The 22,888-nt window shown below is 39.6% G+C and overlaps 2 protein-coding genes across 4 annotated transcripts; one reads left to right on the top strand and one right to left on the bottom strand.

The window, feature by feature from the left end:
- Positions 1-1,608: 1,608 nt before the first annotated feature.
- On the top strand, positions 1,609-7,201 carry elac1 (elaC ribonuclease Z 1). The gene is made up of 5 exons (XM_031750759.2): positions 1,609-1,878; positions 2,227-2,433; positions 3,712-3,770; positions 4,977-5,187; positions 5,370-7,201. The coding sequence occupies exons 1-5, from the start codon at positions 1,656-1,658 to the stop codon at positions 5,846-5,848; spliced, it is 1,179 nt and encodes a 392-aa protein (XP_031606619.1). The 5' UTR covers positions 1,609-1,655; the 3' UTR covers positions 5,849-7,201.
- On the bottom strand, positions 7,054-20,449 carry mier3b (mesoderm induction early response 1, family member 3 b). 3 transcript variants are annotated; one of them, XM_039620822.1, is made up of 13 exons: positions 20,430-20,449; positions 18,944-18,968; positions 18,595-18,740; positions 18,318-18,440; positions 18,039-18,162; positions 16,095-16,168; positions 15,908-15,980; positions 15,615-15,763; positions 15,361-15,442; positions 10,685-10,779; positions 10,459-10,586; positions 10,194-10,348; positions 7,054-10,108 (listed from the first exon to the last, which is right to left on the bottom strand). In XM_039620822.1, the coding sequence occupies exons 3-13, from the start codon at positions 18,691-18,693 to the stop codon at positions 9,633-9,635; spliced, it is 1,578 nt and encodes a 525-aa protein (XP_039476756.1). In that variant the 5' UTR covers positions 18,694-18,740; positions 18,944-18,968; positions 20,430-20,449; the 3' UTR covers positions 7,054-9,632. The 3 variants fall into 3 exon arrangements, with proteins under 3 accessions (XP_039476756.1, XP_031606617.1, XP_039476755.1); XM_031750757.2 differs by lacking the exon at positions 20,430-20,449 and adding an exon at positions 19,781-19,894; XM_039620821.1 differs by lacking the exon at positions 20,430-20,449 and adding an exon at positions 19,152-19,639.
- Positions 20,450-22,888: the final 2,439 nt, after the last annotated feature.

Raw genomic sequence — 22,888 nt, 5'->3', positions numbered from 1 at the left:
CTCCCTTGTCATTCAATTTTTTTTATCCCATTTATTTTTCTTCTTTTTCTTTCTTAACAGATTCATCTGTTAAACTTCTTTTAACAGGCAGTTCACTACAGTGACCTTCTTTTTGAACCCTTATTGAATTCTCTCTATATTCTCACTATAATTTAATCCTGCTGATACCAAAGTACGTTCATCTAAACAGCTACCTGTGTCCAGTTGTTAGGAGGACGATGCATGAGTCTGCTTTGAGTCAACAACTGGAATATATTTTGTGGACCATTTAAAGAGGACATTAACAGTTTTCATGGCTGCATCACAGAATGCATCAAATTGTAAACATGCCAACTTATCAGCCCAGGACTGCATGCTGCTTTGAGAACAATAAGACTTGGATCACTACTGATCTTAACTGCTTAATAAAAAGAAGAAAGCTGAAAGAGGAGAACTGAGGAGAGTGGAGCACGACCTAAGGGGGGAAGCTGGAGGCTGTGGAAAGAAGATCTCTGGGTTTAAGGTGACAGCCAGCCAGTGAGCTCTCTCTATGAAGAGAGCAAAGAGCTACACCGATTCCTTAGTTCACAGCTTTCTACTGCCTTCTCTACCACACACTCTGGCCTCCACGCACCCTGACTATCTTCACTAATTTGCACTTCTTCCTTCAAGTGAATTCTGTAGATAACACCCCTACATCGGTTAAACACCTTCTGTTTGAGTGTGACGTCTGGCCAGATTAGGAGACAGCCTGAGACCAAAGCAAGGCTGCTGGCCCTGACAGCATCAGACCCGAGGCTGTGACGTCCTTTGTGGTGAAGAAGTACAGGTACATGGGCATCCATACTAACAACAAGCTGAACTGGAAAACCAATACAGAGGCTGTATACCAAAAGGGGGTGAGAAGTAAACTGCAGAAATGATGGTGATACTCTTATCACTCAGTCGTGGTGGGCCCAGCACACTCTGCTGTGGTCTGCTGGAGGTGGGTTGGAGCTGGTGACACCAATAGACTAAATACAGTGATCAGGAAGAGTGGCTCTGTGATTCACTGCAAAATGGACACTTCTGAAGCTGTGGTGGAAAGGAGGACACTGAGCTAACTTATCCATCATGAACACCCTCTGCACCACTTACCAGACAGATCCTTTACAAAGAGGTCAAAAAGCTGTTTCCCATTCATTGTTTTGCTTTTATAGATATAGCAATTTTGCATGAAACAAAACCAGACTGATAAAAAATACTACAGATGAGTCTTTCACATTGAGTTCTGTGATTCCAACCAAAACTTAAAAAAACAAACAAACAAACAGCAGAAAATCAGGTTGGACATTAATAGATCAGAGAAGCAATGTCTTCCGAAAGTTCTGTGAACGGGTACATTTTCAAAAATAAAAAATAAAAAAATGAATACATGTCCATGGATAAAGCTTACAGAAAGAGTAGGATATATCTACATAAGCTTTATATTTTCGAAGGAAGTGTTTGGTTGGATAAAAGAAACTTTTTTAACTTAATAAGAAATAAGAAATTTTGTGGAAGAGGTCATATTTTTACCCAGTTCAATTTCTCCCCGCAGTTGTTCCAATAGGATAAAATTACGAGTAATCGTACCTAACCGGACACGTCCCGCATCCTACGTCATCAGCGGGCGACAGTATTTTCATTGACATGGCATGCTTGCTACTTTGTGGCAGATAGTAGTTAACAGTTTTCTGCAGTTTTTCTGTAACTCCGGGAGGATGACCATGGATTTGACTTTCCTCGGGACGGGCTCGGCGTACCCGTCCCCTCACCGCGGTGCCTCGGCTCTGGTGCTGCGGACGGACGGGGAGTGCTGGCTGTTTGACTGCGGAGAGGGAACCCAGACCCAGCTAATGAAGAGCCAGCTCAGAGCCGGTGTGCCACTTCAGATCCTCACACACACAGTCTGTCTGTTCTTTAAATATTTCTGGAAAAATAAAACAAAGTTTTCCCCTGAATAAACGTCCGGTCATTGAAACAAATCTGTTCATGGCTTTCCATACCCCAAATCATTTGTTTGTAGGCTAATTAAGACTTCCTTTTATAAGTGCTCATAAATATGAAACAGACAAAACAGTGCACAGTGTTGTTTATTTAAAAAAAAAATTCCTCATCTCTATCGTGACATGAACCTGTTTTAAGTGCATATAGTTTCATTCAGTTTACAGCAAAATGCCTGACTTGATATGAAGGTGTAAAAATGGGATGTTTTTTTTTACACAGGGCGAATCACCAAGGTTTTCATCTCCCACTTGCATGGAGATCACCTGTTTGGTTTACCTGGTCTCCTCTGCACTGTGAGCCTCAACACCAGCTCTGAATCTCAGCAGGACCTGAACTGTGTGGAAATCTACGGGCCACGGGGTCTCAGACACTTTCTCAGAGTCACTCTTGGCATCACTGGATCACAGCTGCTCTTCCCTTATGCAGGCAGGTCCAAGGCCTGATAAATGGATCAAGCACAACATTATGACCACCTGCCTGATATTACGTTTGCCCCCGTTCTGCTGCCAAAACAGCCCTGACCCATCGAGGCAAAGACTCCCCTAGACCACTGAAGGTGTGCTGTGGTGGCGTCAAGGTGTCAGTAACAGATCCTTTAAGTCTGTAACTTGCGAAGTGGGCATCCATGGATCAGATTCAATTGGATTGAGATCTGGAGAATTTGGAAACCAAGTCAACACATCAAACTCCTCAAATTGTTCCTGAACCATTTTTGCTTTTTGGCAGTGCATATTATCCTGCTGAAAGAGGCCACAACCATCAGGGTATACCATTTCCATGAACTGGAAGCTCAATACAGAAGCTATATGGGTGTACATGGTCTGCTACAGTGATTAAGTAGGTGGTACCTGTTAAAGTAACATTCACATGATGGCAGGACTCATTGTTTCCAATTGCCCAAAGCATCACGCTGCCTTCTGCAGTGCATTTTGGTGCCAGGTGTTTCCCAGGTTTTTCATTCACACACCCCAGCCATCCACATGATGTCAAAGAAAATGTGATTCATCACACCAGGCCAACTTCTGTGGTCCAGTTCTGATGCTCAGATTCCTATTGTTGGCGCTTTTGGCAGTGGACGGGGGTCAGCATGGGCACCCTGACTGGTCTGCAGCTATGCAGCCCTATACACAGCCTTTGCTCCCCACGTGCATCAGTGAGCCTAGACTAGCCATGACCCATATGCTGGTTAACCACTGTTCCTTACTTGGAGCACTTTTAATAGAAACTGACAAATGCAGACCAGGAACACTCCACTGGAGCTACAGTTTTGGAGATGGTCTGACCTAGTCATCTAGCCATCACAGTTTGGCTCCCAAACTCACTCAAATCCTTACACTTGCCCATTTCTCCTGCGATTAACACATCAACTTTGAAGACAAAATGTTCAGATGTTCCTTAATATATCCCGCTGATTACCATGTGGCATGATGGGTTTGTCAGTGTTATTGACTTCCCCTGCACATGGTCATAATGTTATGCCTGTTTACTACAGTTTCTCTGAGTCTGAATCTTGTTCCCTGAGTTATTTATAATTTGCTGCTGTTTTTTTTTTTTTTAATGCAGCTGCATCATTTAAAAAAAGAAACCCAGTAGATGGCTTAGATATGCTGAATTATTTGACACTGATTAAATAATTTAAGTTATACCTGAGTTATACCCTGGCTTAAAGATATAATAGTTCACATCTTTTCTCTTGGTTTTTAGTGCATGAATTGGAGCCCACACCTGACCAGAGTCCAGAAGAGGGAAAACTTAACCCAGAGGTAAGTAGTTGATTTTGTTGTTTTGATGTTCCTGTGTTGTAGAATATCAGGCCTCCCTGCTGTCAGTCCCCGTTTTTACTAAATGATGAAATCTGGAATCCATATTTTCTATTTAGAAAATGATAAAGATGTAGTGAAAGTTACTAGTGATCTTATGGCCTCTAACTTGTCTTTGTCCTTGTCCTGCTAGACCTCAGTGCAGCTTTCAGTACTGCTCATCACAACATTTTAATACGGACTTAAATACACTATTGGTATTGAATCATGTTGATCTGACAGAGTTACATTTTCTGTAAGTGTAAACAGTGACCCATCAAAGGTAGTCATGGAGTTCCACAGGGTTCTGTGCTGGGACCAATACCTTTCACATAATACATGCTTCACTTAGGTGTTATTAAAAAACTCTGTATACAATGGCATCCATGGGCAGTTCAAAGAGAAAACCACTGCTGACCAAAAAGAAACACGTAGCCCTCCAGTGTGGCTAAATTACAACAATTCTGCAAAGATGACTGGGCCAAAATTCCACCACAGCGCTGTAAAAGACTCATTGCCAGTTATTGCAAATGTTTAATTGCATTTGTTGCTACTAATTTTGGTTTAGGAGGTGGAGGTTATATTTGTGAGGACATTCACTGACAGTAATACCTTCTTAAGATTCTTACCCCTAGGTTTAACTGTGTGCTAAACCCTCAATCTAAGCCTAATTCTAACTTTTACTTTAAAAGTTGATCTTAGCCCTAAAAAAACGACTTTGAAGAGGTATGAAAAAGTCCATGTTGGCCAAAAAGATGTTAAAAATTCCCTTTTTGTGGGTTCATCATTTCATTTATGTTTTTATAAAAATATATACGATTTCCTGTCATGCAGGACAGTCATACTCTTCCTCCAGAGAAAGTGCATCTTCACAGCTTTCCTCTTTACATGATCACTTCCCTGTGTGTGATGTGTTTAGGGTCATCTTTAAATTGTAGCTTTTTTCTGTTTTTTTATTACTGTGCATGATAGTTTAGTTGTTTATTTAAAAGGCATCAGTGTGCAAAGTGTTGCTGATATGCCTCCTTTGACTTGCTTTGGTACATGTTTGAGCATATCTCCTCAGCTCACCAGTTATGGCAGTTTCCACCTGTGCATTTACATTTTGTATTTTGTCCACTCATATGTTGTTTTTTTCTGACGAGTACTAGCACCTCTCTGTCTCCCCAGATGACAGCAGAGCGCGGTCCTCTCCATCCTCAGGAGCAACCAGGCAGAACGATCTCCTTGGATGTCTCCAGTGACACTTATCTTCTCTTTGAAGACCAGAAGTTTGTGGTCAAAGCCTTCAGGTTGTTTCACCGCATCCCTTCCTTTGGTTTTTGCATTCAGGAGCGAGATCGACCTGGAAGGTTGAAAACAGAACTACTGAAGGAACTAGGTGAGAGGTATTTTCTGTTCTTTTGATATCTCTTCATTATTTCTGTAATATTAAAAATATAAATTCCCTGCATATAAAGTAGATGGAAATAACTGTCGTCACCAATTATTTGGCATTTATTAATGCAAGAAACAATTTCAGAAAAACAGCCCTTGCAGCTGGTGTCATTTTGTATCCCTCAGGCCTGAAACCAGGCCCTCTCTATGGGCGCCTCAAAGCTGGGGAGTCAGTAACTCTTGAAAGCGGGCGTGTGGTGCAGCCTAGTGAGGTGCTAGAAGAAGCTATTCCTGGGAGGAAAGTCTGCATTTTAGGGGACTGTAGCTCGGTGCTTGGGGAAGGGCCGCAGAGGTTGTGCAGCGGAGCGGACATTCTGGTTCATGAGGCCACCCTTGGGAACGAGCACAGAGAGAAAGCAGTGGACCATGGGCACAGCACACCTGAGATGGCAGCGGCAGTAGCACGCGCTTGCTGTGCACGGAGGCTGGTGCTAAACCACTTCAGTCAGCGGTACAAACCCAGCGCTATGGTGAAGGAAGGAGACGAAGACCATGTTTCAGAGTTAAAGAGACAGGCTGAAGAGGCTTTGCAGGGCACTGGGGTAGAAGTGATTCTGGCAGAGGACTTTCTCACTCTACAGATCTCTCTCAGAAGATCAAGGTAATAAGCAGCTGGTTTAGTGTGTATAAAGCTGGTAGTGTTTTGGCTAAAAGGAGAGGAATTGTCTGTATATTTTATGATGTAAGGTGAAATTGTCTGCTCTTTGTCTAACTTGTTTTTATTATTAAAAGTCAAATTAGTGAACTGACAAAAAAATCAAGCTCAAGGTCCTCTTGTTTGCAATCTACGTTGATAATCTATATTATCATTAACAGATTTCTATTTTAGGGAATTTTATTAGTTGTCATACATGTTGGCTCTGAACCTGAGCTTGGCAATGGCAGTTTTTGCAGTGGCAAAAACACTTCATCTCAGGCTTGATTAATTTGCTTTATTCAAGTCTTATATTCTGGTTCCTAAAAGCAAAATTGCTGAGTGTCAGTGTCACTTTGCAGTTAAATCACTGTCCTCCAGCAACTATGTCACTGGCTGTGGAGGAATGTCCCTGTAAGGTTCTGGCTGAATATAAGTAGTTGTTGAGAATGTCTGTGGCTATTTTGCTGATTTTTAACAGCTAACTAATGAATGAATTACAAACAGGCACTGAGTGGTTGCAGACCTGATCTCATATCAAGGAAGGAACAATTTAAAAAGAAAAAGACAGCAAGTTTATTGCACGCAGTCCCAATAATGTTGTTCGTTATTCAATCTCTAGCCAGTTTTCCCTAGTGTGACTAGGAAAAGTACTTTTTAGTACTTTGCCTACAAAGTAAAGGTTGCACCTTTGTGTTGATTGGATAGCTTTTATTTTGTAGGCAAATGTTTTCATTTACTACTTAATAATTGACAAGTGTTTGCAGACAAGTTGCTGTCTTCCATGCAAACTGTGGGCACCTGCAGCATTCTGATAGAGACCAAAGCAAGTGCAAGGTTTTATTTTGGTATAGCACTTGCTTTGTGACCAAGTTCACCCAGCAACAATCAGCAACCGCTTGCTAACCAATCAGGCAATACATTTTCCCTACTAACTTGTGGTTGCAAGGATTTAAGGCCAGTTCAGATGGAACAGGCAGTAAGCAAAACTTGAGCTGAGATTTTGTCAGTTTAAAGAATGGTTTTGGGGGCGCTGTAAATAATACTTGTCCCAAAAACTAATGACTAAAACTATTTTTTTTTTATGTCACGAGGAATTTAAGCCTTGAGTTTTGTTAAACTGCAGCTCTCATGTAAAGAGTAAATGTAATGATAAAGATGCAGCAATAATCTTCGAACCTTTTCCAGAGCTTTATTTCTGGATCTGTACACAAGGTATTAAAGTACAACATAAAATACAAAATAATGTTTAACAAAAGAAAAAAAAAACGAAAACTCAATGTTTATGTACAATTTTTATAAACAATAAAGATAGCTTCTTGAACATTTCTCATAGTGAAGTTTTTGATTGTCTATATTTCTGGATATACATTTTTAAGTTTTGTAGGTTTTTATTCACAAAGGTGTTTTTATTTTCATCAAAGGACTTTTTTTCCTTTTCAAAACCACAACTGCTATATTTTTTTTCTTTTTTAAACTTCAAAACACAATACAAAATATAAAATAAATTTGTTTAGTGCTTGCTTGCACACACAAGTCTCATACCAGAGATATCAATAAAATATCACATTTTCGAGAGTTCACAGGGTGGTGAAAAACCTACTTCTACTACTTAATGGCCTTTACATTCTGACAGTTTTTCTGAGTCTTTGTACAAACCACAGGTGAAATAAATATCACTGCACTGCTAAAGCTAGAAGAGCTTGGAGGACCTACTGCATTATGCACATTGCATTAAAAGAGAAACTAGCTCTCCACACACTTACAGCAGCAGCCATCCCTTTACCATCGAGACAAATATAGACGACGACAACATGTAAAAACTTTTTTAAGGAAAGAAACATGAGTGTCTTTTACACATGGCTGCATGTTTTGAATGCAAAAATTGCAACATTGAGTAATATCAATACGTCTTCAGGTAAAGCCGTTTTCAGTGGTACACTTGAAACAGGGCACAGCTGGCATGCGTGGTTTCAGCCGTGTCCTGGTGTCTGGGTGACTTTCCAAGGAGAGAAAAGAAATGAAAACACCAAGTCAACCAGTAAAATGCAAAACCCAAAATATCTGTACATATCTACAAATTATTGCCTTTCTGACAAGGAATCAAAGTAAAACCTTTTTATCAACACAGATTCACAAGTGTAAGAGGTCAGTTAATAGACTTTTTAAAGGCTATTTGCTAATTATTTACATGAAACACAGATGTGATTATCCTCTCTGATGCTGGCCGTTGAAACTGAACTGCTTGATTAAACTTATTATAACTTGATTATTAGGCATGAATGGACACAACAAACATGATGTACCCCTGAAACAAACTAAATAGTCATAGCACAATGCATAGATAAATTAAGTAAACACTACTACTGCATCCAATCAACTGACACCGACCTGCTAAACGTTTTACAACTCACAATTATGGACTTCAGTCAAGCGAAAAACAGCTCCATTTCTGCTACTAGGCTCCAAAATATTGTCAACCAGATTTCAAAAAGGCATAACTAGGCAGTACAGGCTAGGCAGAGGTTCAATACAAACTCAGAGAAGCTTTAAAGATATAATACTGCTAGCAGGTTGGGGAAAGAAAAAAAACAAACAAACAAAAAAAGGCGCTACTTGATTTAGGAACATATCCACTTAACTAGGACACACACACAGCTTAACTTGCCTAAGAGTAGCGTGAGTGAAAGCATGAACTGAAAGGATGAGATAAAACTTTAGAAAGAAAAGTATATGCAATAAATACATACTTTACTGTGTCGAGGTTTAAATGGCTATAACCCAACCAAAAATCTTTGCATTGCAATATTGCTGTTATGGTTCGTTGATATTCTAGCAAGTAGCAGGATTTTAAAAATATATTTATGTACTCAACAGTAAAACAAGGTGACTCCAAGTATATTAACTTGCTCCGGTATTTTTCAATCACCTATTTTAAAATGTAAAGAAAAAACAAAACAAAACAAGGCCATTCATTTGGGTTTGACTACATGGGCATTATTAAAAGAAAATGAAAAAAAAAAACCCTCCAGTATTTGCCACTTTGAACAAAGGTAAATAAGCAGACAGACTACAAAACACAGGAGAACATAAAGAGAAGAAACCCAAACAAGATGGCCTTAGCAGCTTAAGCCACGACACTTCCTGGTTTCCAAGCTAATCTCCATGCTAGTGTTGCTCTTCGTACAGTTATGTACCCAGGTAGATTCAAATCAAATAAAAACCATTTGCACAAGTTGGGTTACTGAAAAGTACCTGTAAACAAAAAAAAAGAAAAAAAAAAAAAATAGTACCACTTCAAACAACAAATACAGGCAACTAAATGCTAACACCAGAGCTGGGGAAACTAAATTTTTGGCAGCTAGAAGAATGGCAGGATAAGGTACTGAAGCTCTGAAGATGGTGGGTGTAGATGTGAAGGAGGAAGAGACACATCTCTCCTACTGCAGCCCCTGGGCCCTGCTGTACATGGACGTTACACATCTCAAGACCGCAAAACAAAAATAAAATAAATGGCTATATAAACTCTTGAGAGAAATCAAGATTTTAGTTCTATATGATAGACATCACTGATGTCATATTACACAAAAAATGAAAACAAAAAGTATAGTCATATACATATATATAGATATATATATATATATATATATAATAGAATTTAAACAAATTGAATTTTCCAGTGAGGTCAGTCTTATGTACAAGCAGGAAAAAAAAGGGATCTTAAAAGGGAAGAACAGGGAAGAAGATGAGGAAGATCACTCTGACTGAAGTGCTGCAGTGTGCTGTGTGTGGTGCCGTGCATGTGCTCCCAGAAACCCGTTGGGCTCACCGCTCCCAGCCAAGCTCCCAAAGTCTGTGACAGATACTGCCATTTTGGCGCCGGTGATTCGGTGGTGATGCGTCGTCGTCCGTCGTGCATCAAAGTCCACTCCGAGGTTACCCACGGACACGTCATTGATAAACGAGTCAGGCAGCGCCATCTTGAGTCTCTTGGAGGGCCGCTCACAGTCCTTGTTGACGCACACGCCTCCCAGCTGGCCCAGATCTGAGTGGTAGAAGCCAGCCTCAAGCATATTGAGGCAGTCAGGTTCTGCACCATTAGCAGGGAACCCAAGGGATTCCTCGTGGTTCAGGGAACCTCGATGGAGACTGTCCAGTGGAGGAAAGCTGTAGGAGTCCAGGCAGCTAACCTCTGCAGGACTGCATACTGTGGCTACAGTGTTGCTCAAAGCTGCAAAGACACAAAACAGTTAACAACAAGAAGGAGTAATTTCTTTTTTTAATCCATCACTGCACAACTAAGGTCTGTAACTAACCCGTGAGGTCGCTGGCAGTGATGGAGTTGAGCAGGCTAAGCTGCTGTTCTGTGGTCGTTTCCAGCCTTCCACCACCACCAGCACCTGAACACACGGAGGAGGAACTGTCCACAGCTAACCCCTCCGCTTCATCCACCAGCCTGTCCATCAGGTCACTAGAAACAAAGAAATGTCACTGGGTTTGTTTCTTCCATATTATGTGAACTTTTTTCCATTTTATTGAAGCAAAGCAATAAAGACAGACACTCCGTTTCATTTCACTTACGTTACTCCAGGATAGTTGCTGAACTTTTTCTTCCCGAACCGATTCTGCTGCACAAAGAAGTCAAAGCGCTCTGACTTTTTCCACATGTAATAAAACGCCACACATTCTGCTACTGTTCTTGTTGTGACCTGAGAGGATGGGGGGGGAGGACAGAGTTTACAAAACTTTGTTTGTATACATTTTTAATTGCATACACTTGTGAAAGGAACCATAAATTAACGCTCACTTTGTGTTTCTGAATGAGGTGAAAATTCTTGTCATACATCTGAAGAGCATGTTCAAAGTTCTTGCATTCCTCTTCAGACCATGGAGGTGATTTTTCTGCAATGAAACCATGAATCCATTTTAACAATGGGTGTGCAAAGGTAACCACAGGCCATGTCTAAACCAAGACATGCCCCACCAATAAAATTCAGCCCAACTGAATAGTCCATTATTCCAAACTTAGTATCAACCATTTAGGAATAACAGGCATTTTTATACAGTCTCCCATATTCCAAGGGTTCAAAAGTAATTGGACAAACTAATATTTTTTAACAAATGTTGACGTTTGCCTCAGATCTAGCACCCGTGGACAATACCAAATGTATTGTTTCTTGTCGTGATCCCTTCATTGAAGCCGTGTTCAATTTCTATTTGTTCGTGGATCTTCTGCCTTCAGCTCCATTTGGATATCTGCCGATACCGATATGAATCCGATAGTCTATTTTATAATCAATACAACTTTTGTTTGTTTGTTTGTTTTTTTTAAACGCCTTGCTGCTTTTTGTACAAGTTCATACTACAATTTTAAAAAACAAAACACTCTTTTTATTTAAACTTTTAGCAGAACTTTAAGGTAATATTTAATATATAATATTTAAAGCAATACTCAAAAAGTAATTTAAAATGCAATTTTATGCAGATTTCAAAAACTCTTGTTCTGAAAAAAAAAGTGTGCAATATCAGCACAAAATAATGTTTATATTCAACAACTTAATGTAGAATGGACCCTTTTATACTTAAAGCTTAACATAAATAGACATCCAGAGTGGAAAGCAGTGCAAATAAATGCAAACACGGCTTCATGACACAAAATAAATCGGCCCAGGCATTTTGACTAGAGACCGGGCCACCAGGTATTTATAGGAAAAGCCATAAAGCCTGCGAATGAAAACAAACACTGTTGTGACAGTGATGTACACGGTCTTGTTGGTATATGTATGATTTCTATACATTTTACATCAGATGACCACTTTGGTTGTAAGATTCAGATAATTATTTATTAAAAGCGAGACATTTTAAATGAGAATAAGAAAGTAAAGCATTTCTTTGTGCCCCCCTTTCCCTGTTAATGCCCTACCTGCCCCCCCTGGCAAAACTTTGCTAGATCCGCCCCTGCACAGTTACAAGCGGTCAGCTACGTAGAAAAGGATCCTGGTGTTATTTGTCTCTCAGAAACAGTTCATAACTTCCCTTCAACTCATTCATGTCACCTAAAAGGTAAACCTGTTTCTCCATCACCTGTTCTGCTCTGATAATTCAGTAAGGATATTTCCTGGTTTCATCTTCATGTTTCCCTCTCACCAGATATCCAAACCGATATTATGACCTTTTATGGCTGTGGCTCCAGCAAACATCAGCTGATACTAGAAAGTAATGTTAAATAAATTCTAACAACAGCTTATCAAGCTTAAGCCTCTGGGGTCCAGGGTATAATTGGCCGTTTTTGACTACTTTTGATTTTACCTCTATATTTCACCTTTAAAAACTGTTTATCTTGCCTTGTTTGGTATCATTATTTTCAGCACAACCTCAAATATCTGAAATTTGAGTTATTTTTTCATTTTGGCATACTATATTAGCACAATTGATCTAAATTCAGACAAAAAATTCAAAATCCGAGTAGAAAAAAGTTATATTTTTTTACTGTAAAACCCACAAACATGTTGAACGAATCATTTTCATAACTTGAAATGCAAATAGAAATTGTACACTTCTAAAAATTATGCATACGTTTTGCAAACAACAAAGTTATATGGTACTATTTACCTAAAAATGCAGCCTCAGGCATTTTTTATATAATCATTTAAATCTATTTACAGAACAATCAGGTGTTCTGCATCAAATAAGAAGGCACACAAATTATTTGTGCCACTCCAAATAAATAGTTTCTGTCCACTATAAGACAAGACTGTAAGGAGAACAGCACAGGCCTAAACCCTGCAGGTCTGACAACAGGTGGTGTATCAGTCCAGTTTTCCATGTGGAGACAGCGTTTACACTGGAATCTGCCTTTGATGGCTTTTTTGGAGCAAATGTGACATTCAGCAGTATAACTGACACACAATACAAAACAATAACTACACAACACACTAACTATAGCCTCCAAACACGCTAAACGTCACTAATGTCTCACATGTGAAAACTCGCTCTCTCTCTTTCGCTCGCCCGCTTTCTGTCGCGGGTGTCACTCCTAAAACTGCCCCTTCTCCCTAAACAACCAAGTGCCACATGTTGCCATATCATTTTTTCCATTGGCTGACATGGTAAACTTTAACACCAATAGGGAAGGGGTGTTTTTCTTTTTCTTTTTTCACTCGCAAGCGGAGAGTGTTTGCTAGCGCTGTCTTTAGAAAATGCTGTTTTTACCATTCTTCCCGCTGTAAACACCACTGTTTTGTTCAGAAAAAAACATCGCATGTATTTTTTATCATAACTCTGGTTTTACGTGGCCCATCAACGCAATTAAAAAACTGGTATATAGTTTGAAGTCCGCACTTTCGACCCAAGTTAAAATGGAGACTCTGAGTCGCTGCATCTTGTAGCTGTGTCGTCTTAAATTGGTCATGTGATTTTGGCGCGCCGGCGCGTCCGTCGACCCCAGAGGGTTAAACGTGCTGCTGTTGTTTAGCGCGACATCCGCTGGTTTCCTCTTTCTGGCGCAAAGTGGGCGATAAACAAACAAGAGAGACGGGACTTCCAACAGAAAAGCCAAACAGCTGATCATTGATCAGTTTCATGATTGAAGTAGCAACAGGAGAGGGAGGGGGAGAATGAGAGAAGAGGCAGCTGTGCAGCGTAAAGACACAGAATAACTCCAGCTTTGTGTCTTTTTTTCATTCTAGCTGAAGTACGGGACAAATCGCGTTCCTTTTCACCTCAATACGTATGTCTTGTAATTGGTCCAGCTCAGAGTCGATCATGACCAACTGGCCAATCTACCACCACCCAAAAAAACAAAACAAAACAAAACAAAAAAACCCCCAAACAAACAAACAAGTACAATGGCTCATAAAAACGATGGCCAGTCCAGCTGTGATCAAGATGGATGTCAGTGTAAGCCATTTCTATCACATTTAACCTGAGACTTAATTTTGTGCAATTTCTGTACAAAACTTAACACATGTATGGGGGGAAAAAAAAAAAAAGCAATGACAACACACAGACGTCCGAGCTCCATATATCGGTTGTTAAGCTTAACATGGTAATGCTTTACCAACATTCAGAGATGAACTTACACACTTGCTTTACTTCTCTGCGATAGCCTACTCAGAGATGAAATGCCGGTTTGGCAGCACGTAACGAGGCTCCAGATGCTTTCAGTGTGAAGTAACTCCAGACCACCGACAGGTCTCGCACACAACAGCCACTCTATCACGTGACGCATACTGCTCCGACGTGCTAACGTCGCGAGCATGTCACAAGTTTTGTGAGGTGCTTTTGTGATGTTTAATGGATCGGATTACATTTTTTATTTCTCCTCAATATCCGATCCAGTAATTTAGGTCAGGATCGGACCAATACTGTATATCAGGTCAGTCCATCTCTAGTTACATCCCTCAGTCCTGCGTCACACATTGACATTATTTCGACTCGTTGTTCACCTCTCAATTTTTGTAACCTCAAACGGGTGGCTTGGCCAGACTGAAGGCAAAAATACACAATGTAATGACCACAATCGGTCCTTAAGGCATACCCCGTTGGTTTAAGATCAGGTCACTGACTTGGCAATTGAAGAATATCCCATTTCTTTGCCTTGAGAAAATCTTGTTGCAGTCTCATCATCAATAAACACTGATAGCCCAGTTCCACTGGCAGCGATGCATGCTCATGCCATAACACTGCCTCATGTTTAACAGATGATTTGGTAGCCTTATGTGGCATCACAAGTCGTTTCTTTCCTTCCCCATACTTTTCACTTCTAATCATTATGGTACAAGTTCATCTTGGTTTCATCTGTCTAAATGTTTTTAGGCAGAGGAAACTGCTCCTTTAGAGGATTCCTTGGCAAGCCTAATCAGGCTTTCTTGTTATTCAGTGAAACTAGTGGTTTGTAAATGTCGTCATCAGACAGTGAACGTGAGAGTTTGCGCGCCTGCCTGTTTTTTGTGACCGCGCAGACTTGTGTGCTGAGAGATTACATTACAATACAACCATGCATGCGCTCAAGCAGCGGACTTCAAGTTGTCTTTAAAGAAGTATAACAGGAATGACTACTCGGGCATCAGGGCTCCAGCTGTCCGTGTCCGCAACAGATTATAATCCAAGCTTTAGTTGTCTTATGTAGTCTTTTGGTGTTGCTGAGCAGCAATGTTTTCCTTCTTCAGAGACATCTAATTTGTCTAGTCCTAAAGGTTTATTTTGGTTTTTCAGCCTAATGATGGCTTCCTACATTTGCATTAACATCTCTCATATTTTGATGTCAGTGAACAGCTACCAAGTCCAATACTTGCAATCAGCTCGACCTCACATGATCAAGAAACTGTTCATCAATTCTCATTTGTCTAATTCCTGAAAATGGGGGGCCCCATGTATAATAATGACTTTGAATGAAAGTGAAATCTACATGTGAAGCATCTTGAGTGTCTTGAGGTGCAAACGAATCACAATGACATTTCCTATGAGAAGTCATTTGCTTACCTTTTGAGGACTTTACATGGTTGCAATATCTTTCTAGTGCTTCGCGGGTGTTGTAGTTGCATTTTACAAGCTCACGTAAAGCCTACATTGAAAGAATGAAAGAGTAAAAATTATAGCATTTGCCAAAATTGATCAGAAATAATTAAACAAACAGATATGAATGTCAGAGAAAATGCCTTTCTTGAGGTGCACTGCTAATAACACAATCATCATTTTATCAAACCACGTAAAGGACTGAGTAAGACATGACTGACCTGCTCATTGTCTCGCACATGCATTCCTGGTTTGTCACACCCCGTCTTTTCATCTGTCGTCCGTGACAATACTTCGCACAGGAAACTTCTAACCTTGTTTTCTGATAATACACCTGGACTCCACAGTAACTCGTCTTCATCTTCATATGCTACACAACCAAATACATGATGTTAAAATTAATCACCAGGTGTACATCAGCTATTCTGAATTGAATGGTTAAGAACAGTGTAAGCAGCCACATTAAAGAATAGATTAGGAATGCGTGATGAAAGCAAAAAAAAGTAGTATTCACCTTTCTCCTCATCTTTGTAGTGACAGAGGCAAGAAGGAACTTCTGCTTGGTATTCCAATCCCACCATTATTTCCTATTACAAAGCATAAGAGGGCATGTCTGAATTCACAAGCAACTTGACTCTAACTTAACAAACAGTGAGTAAACTATATCCTTTACATGTCTCCAAATGAAACAAATCATTTACCTTTCTTGAGTCCTCTGGGCTTGGGCCGTCTTCATCACACTCTGACTCTTTATCACCGTCAGAAATAGCGTTGGCTGGGGAATTTTTTAAAATAAAGAAAAAAATGTTTAAAAATGAGTAAATCTTAAATACTTTAGCACACCCTGAATTTAAATGGCAGCTGCTTAATGCCGAAGCCTGATGTTTTACCAAAAAAGTGTTTTTCCAAGTTTTTCTGCTAAAGGTTGTAAGATCACCTCAAACATACTTGAAGCTTTCCAAAGAATTTAGGTAAAGTTATGTGTAAAGAACCAACAGTTTCAAACCACAAACCCACTGTAAGTTGGCAAAGTAACACAGCTGTGAAAACGAATTTATGACAAAAAATATTTTTCCAGTAAAATGACTGAGCTAATGATTCATTTTTGTTATGCAAACTGCATAACAAATCCCAGCTGTTTGTCTTTATTTTACAGTGTTATAATTATGGTTTTGTTTGAGTTACTTTTTTTTCCAATTCAACCTATTTGTACTTTTCTTGATTCTGGATCTATTCGGACATGCTAAAAATTAAATTTAGTCTTAAATGGACTTGAGAACAGCAGTCAGAGACAGATAAGCTAATTGCATTAATGTCCACATTAATGCAATTGGCTTAACTTACACAAATAACTACATTAGCTGCATACTTAACACATCTTTATCTAAATTTTTTGTTAGACAACGAGCCTTCTCAAAATTTGTAACCTTAACAGTAACTTTGTCATTAACAGCTGAGTGGGAGAAGTGAATATCTCACAGTGCACAACAGTAAGTGACCCTCCTTTATGACACCAAGATTCACAGTAGAATTTCTGTTTTATTGTGTGACATATTACACACTAGGTTTTAAAATAATTAAAACTAGTCAGCTGCACCAAATATCTGTGATAAAAAGAAGTGTACTGCTACTACATTTAGCATTCACAACCAAAATCTAAATTTGAAATTTAGTGGACTACACATTAGGGCTGCACAATTAATCGTTAGAAAATCGCGATCTCAATTCATACTTATGTGCGATCTCATTTCCAAATGACAACGATTTAAAAAAAAAGAAAAAAAAAAGATGACGATTGTACCGCATTTTGATCCGGGACCTAATCTGCATGAAAACAAGCGCACAGTCTTCCTGCTCAACAAATGACGAGGGCGGAGCCTTATACCACGTAATACCGAAGCTAGCTGGCAGGGAAAAAACAACGGAGAGCACGTGAGAGATGACGAAGCTGTAAAGGCCAAGAAAGTGACAGGAGAAAATCCGTCCCGGTCAACCACATCAATAACGGGAACTTTATACAGCGCTTCCCCATAACCGTCGAACTCCCGCAGGCACAAAGAAATTACGGAGGCTATCACTTATCACCTGACTAAAGATATGGCTCCCATCAACACTGTGCAAAACGAGGGATTTAGGAAAATGATCAACACCCTAGACAAACGCTACACAGTGCCATCCCGCAACTATTTTTCAAATGTTGCACTACCTGCTCTATAACACGCAGTGTCGAGCAACGGTGGAGACGGAATTACAAGCAGTACAACATTTTGCGGCAACGACAAAATGTGAGACATTTATTGTTTTTATGTTCAGTCTCAACTGTTACGAAGTTGATGTGCAGTTAATAAGTGCAATAAATATTTATACTGGAAAAGAAAATCGTGAGAGAATCGTGATCTCAATTCTAAGCAAAAAAATCGTGATTCTCATTTTATGCAAAATCGTGCAGCCCTACTACACATCTTAGTATTCTCAGTAGTCTCATAATAGAGCATGTTTGAGTTCTGGATGTTTTAGATTTACTGTATTAATATAAAAAAATAATGAGCACATTAATCACTGTATTGCACACAATAAAATGATTTCATTCTGACAGTTGCAAACATAAAATACTTTTAATCTAAAAGTAGTAATCTATCACTTACATCTAAGTGTTCTTGGGAAGAAATCAGTTGCCTCGTGGGAGGTAACTGAAGGAGTCAGATCATCAGCTGAGGACTGGGTCTCCTCCTCATAATCTCCAGACAGAAGGTCTTTAGCTATTTCCTCCTAGTGAGTAAAAGGAATATAAATTGTACACCATACAAAAAACATAACTTACAAATATAGCATTGTTTTACAAATTAACACTATATTTATTGCCAATTGCTTCTCACAAATCTACTTAGCAACTGTATAACTACCAAATAACAGCAACTCCTTACCTTATCCAAAGTCATGTCGGGGAGCTCATCAGTCAGGTCTCCAGAGGAGCTGTCTATACTGGAGCCTGCTGAGGCCTCATAGCGATAAATGGCCAACAGTTCCTCTAAAGGCATGTTCCCTTCCTGTCAAAAGAAAAATGAATGGAAAAATATATCAATTCCATTTCACAGGGTTATACCATTTTCATGTACGAAGTACAACAAGATGTTCAAGTTGGACAAATTTATACACTGCACCTATCATATGGCGTTTGGATTTACTGATTTATTATAATACCTTTTCCAGATCTGCAATTTCAGATCTGAAATTTGTTCCGCCTTCCAGAGACTCTTCCTCCTCCAGAGTCCTCTCATCATCATACTCATGAACTAACATTTCTGCTGTTGGATCAAAGTCATGGTCCTCTGATGATAAAGAGCCAACTGAATGAGAAAAATGGAAAGAAAAATAAAAGAATTATAAATACCAAATTGTTATCGTGCAATAAGCAAAACCTTACTTTACTACAAACTCATAACATTTTCAGAAATTCATCTCGATATTTCCGTTTACTATTATTTGTGAAAAGTAAAAACAGAGTTTTGAAAGCACACCTTAATATAGATTACATAGTAAATTGTATTACCTGGACTTGAACTCCCTAGGGAAGCCTGGAAAAGAAGAAAAAATTACCATAAATTGGTGCAAGACAGAAAATTTGAATTAAAAAAATTACTCGGGGGCTTTAATCTCAAATATTAAAACAAGATGACCAATAAAACATTTTTACGTTGTGTGTAATATGACCCAAAAAAATAGCCGGGCAGGAAAACTGCAATTGTCGCTAACATTACCTGATATAGGTGGCTAATACAACGCTAGCCGAGCTGTACACTGAGGGAAAGATACGTTTTTTAAACGCTGGAATACAAAAATTTCCCCAGAGGACTGAATAAAAAAAACCCTTCTATAATCGGTTGTATATGTGATTGCAGATCCAGTACTGCTTAGCTAGCCGGAAAGCTATTTCCAAATCCAAATGTTAACGCTGTCCACCGAAAAATGTAAACACTAATTTCGTTTGCGCGGTACTGCAATCGATAAAGTCGAGCAACCTTTTAAACGCAGGTGCCGCTACTCCAGCCTGAACATTAAAAAATATTTTTCCATTCACCATAAAGATTATATGGTCTGCAATTTACTTGAACCAGCAAGCTAACGTTAAATTTACGTATCAATTTACACAGCCTCTACACCGAAGCAGCTGAGAGCGAAGGCGCAGAGGCCTCGTAGTGAAGGATCAGTCCAGACATTTAAGCATATTTAAGAGAAATAAAAACAACAATTATGAGACGAAACACGCTACACACAAGGCAAAAAGCATTGTTTCTTCAATCGATTGCGTAAAAATGAAAAATACAGCACACAAATTTTTAAAATGTCGATTTAAGATCGATTGCTTCTCCCCTGTTTTCCCTCTTACCTCCGCCATATTGGTACCTTTAGCTAATGGGCTCCTTCTAGCGCAGTACCCGGATCAGCGCTCTGAGCCAATCAGAGATCCAGGTGACTGCTTGAGTCGTGACGCCGTTAAAACCATCTACTGGTCAGACTAACGGTAATTACTAATAAACGGGTAATTTACGGTATAAAAAATTGAAAAACAGAATTACAAGTCAAATTGCCGATTCACAGTCTACCTACAACATATCGGTGTCATGGCGTTGGCCCTGCCGGTGCCTTACACAAAGACGGTTTACTAGAACATTCCCAGTACATCCCAGCTGATTTCCTGTTCTCTTACCGTATTTATCGCAGCTATGGCATCTAAACTACTGTGTTTTCAACACCGTCTTGTTTTTCGCTCTATTTCTGAAAGAAGAGTCCAATGTGGAATTCAAATAGAAATAATTTAAGGTTTTCCAGCTGTACTGGATATTAGGACAGTAATTTGTTTTAGCCCGTCATTTTTCACGCAACCTGCATGCTACTGTAATATTGCTGCTAACACACCTGTCTTTTTTTTACTTAAATAAAAACAATGCATAATTTAGCTATAGATAAAACATGTTTTTATTAAGTTGACTGTTTATTTATCATAAAATTATTTTACTTGAATTTTGATCCCTTACCAATCAAACTCCTTGGTCTGCACATTCCTCAAACTGTTGAAAGAGCAATTTGTTGTGTTTCTATTTGAAAGACAATACAATACTCATACTAATTATTTTAGAGATAAACATAGCAATAATTACAGTTTAAGTATGTTTTTAATCATTTTAATTTTTTATGTGATGATACGTTGTACTGTTGGTATATAACAAGGGTGGGCATTTAATTTTCTCATGAGAAGCTAAACTTAATTCGGCTCAATAATTGTTTTATCTCTTTTATATCTCTTTTTCTTTCTTTATAAATACCTACTGGTAAGAGTAAATTAGACGTTACAATTAGGCAATGAAAATGTGAAATAAATAGTAGCAGCATTTTATCCATCCATCTGTCTTCTTCCGCTTATCCAGGGCCAGGTCACGGGAGCAGCAGCTTAAGCAGTGAAGCCCAGACCTCCCTCTCCCCGGCCACCTCCTCCAGCTTGTCCGAGGGAACACCAAGGCGTTCCCAGTCGATCATTGACCTGTGGCCTAGGGTGTCCTGGTGCCACGTGCACTTATGGACACCCTTATGTTCAACATAAGGGTGTTCGTTATGGACAAACTGTGGTTTGCACATAAGTCCAACCACAAAACACCACTTAGGTTCAGATCCAGGAGGCCGTTCCTCTCAATCACACCCCTCCAGGTCTCATTGCTGTTGCCCACATGAGCGTTGAAGTCTCCCAGCATTGTATTGTTATTTAATCAACATTCCCCAAAACAATTGTGAATAAAATGTGCATATTTTTGCAAAATTTCAGAGACTTTTAACTTTATCCAAAGTGCTATTGCTGTTTTGCTTGGGCGGGAATTTTAAAGACGGTGGACACATGCTCACCGCTGAGAAAGGATCTGTATCGTTTGTTCTCATATGAAGGTCCAAAGAGAACCAACATCTTCTGAGCATGTCTCTGACCATGTGTGGAAAGTTATCTGCCAGAAGTGAATCAAAAGTGCTTGTGGTAAAGGTAACTATTTTTGTTACCACATCAACGACATGGTTATTATTTAGCACTGACTCACACAACACCTCCAGTTTCAGTCCTGCAGTCATTTCATGTCTCTTTATCTTGTATCCACTTCAAAAGTCTGAAAATTTTCCCTGTCAGATTTGGACAGCCATTGGCTGCAATACCAGTTTGTCCATTTTCGACCTCCATGAACAATTCACTTACTATCGGAGTCTGTTTCACTGAGTGCATTGCTGCCAGCTCCTCTGTAATCTCAGACTCTTTCGTTACCACATGTACAAAGATGAGTAACTGAGGTGTGTGGTGAGCATCAGAGCTCTCATCTGGAGCCAAGGAGAAAACAGACTAAACTGTCTGCTGTTTTTTTAAGTTAAGCGCCACCAAACATTCTTTGATAAACTTGCAATTTTGTGGGAAATCACAAAACCGGTCTTGAAAGTTCCATCCCTGGATGTGTAAAGCTTGGTAAAAAGTCCTTGTTGCTTTTCTAGCTTTGCTAGCAGAAGTTCAGATGTCTGTCCGCCCTCTGCATCAGTCAAGAGCTTGTATGTCGGTGTGTGCTTACTTTCATAATGGGGAATGCGATTGTAATCGTTATACACACAATCGGCTCTCCACAAACTAAGCATGCGGTTTTGCCTCTGATTTGAGTAAACGCATTCTTACAAGTCCAAGTCTTGTTAAAAAGTCCACATTCTGCATCAGTCTTTCTTTGTTTAGTGTGAGCTGGCATCTTTCGGCGCTGGCAAACTCACATCTCTCAAACGTGAAGCTGCATTCGCTTGTATGTAAATTTAAAAAATAATAGCCGGCAACTTTAAAACAAAAGCAATAAATTTGTATAATGATTTCCCACAAAATCACAAAAACCAGTAAGCCATTTTCTTATGGGGGATCATTATGGAGTGTTTGGGGGCTAAAATGGGACAAACTGCATGATGATGTTGAATATGATGTCAACCCACCCTTTTCAGCTATAACAGCTTCAGTCTGCATGCTAGGTGCTTGATTTCATAAACCAGAGACCATGGCATTAACTGAAAAACCTGAATTCAACAATTTGGATCAGTGAGTTAATACTTCTATTTACTTTTAAATGCCAATTTCCCATTTACATCACGTGGGCTGGTAAGGGACTACCAATGGGCTGGATGTGGCCTCCAGGCTGTAAAATGCCCAGCACTGACACTGGTTACACTTACAAGACACTTTATTAACAACGCTTTGCTAACACTGTGTTGGGCCCACCTTTTCTTTTAAAGCTGCCTTAATACTACAGATTCAAGAAGGTGCTGGAAACATTTCTCTTGAGATTTTTGGCCAAATAGTTGCTGCAGATTTATTAGCTGCATACCGTGATATGAATCTTCTGCACCGCTACATCCCAAAGGTGCTCTATAGCAGCGGTCCCCAACCCCCGGGCCTCGGACCGGTACCGGTCCGTGAGTCGTTTGGTACCGGGCCGCG

This window comes from Oreochromis aureus, linkage group 12 (genome assembly GCF_013358895.1).
Source record: "Oreochromis aureus strain Israel breed Guangdong linkage group 12, ZZ_aureus, whole genome shotgun sequence".
NCBI classification, from domain to species: domain Eukaryota; kingdom Metazoa; phylum Chordata; class Actinopteri; order Cichliformes; family Cichlidae; genus Oreochromis; species Oreochromis aureus.
The sequence above is the reverse complement of the archived record's forward strand: the minus strand, read 5'-3'. Positions and strand labels throughout refer to the sequence as shown.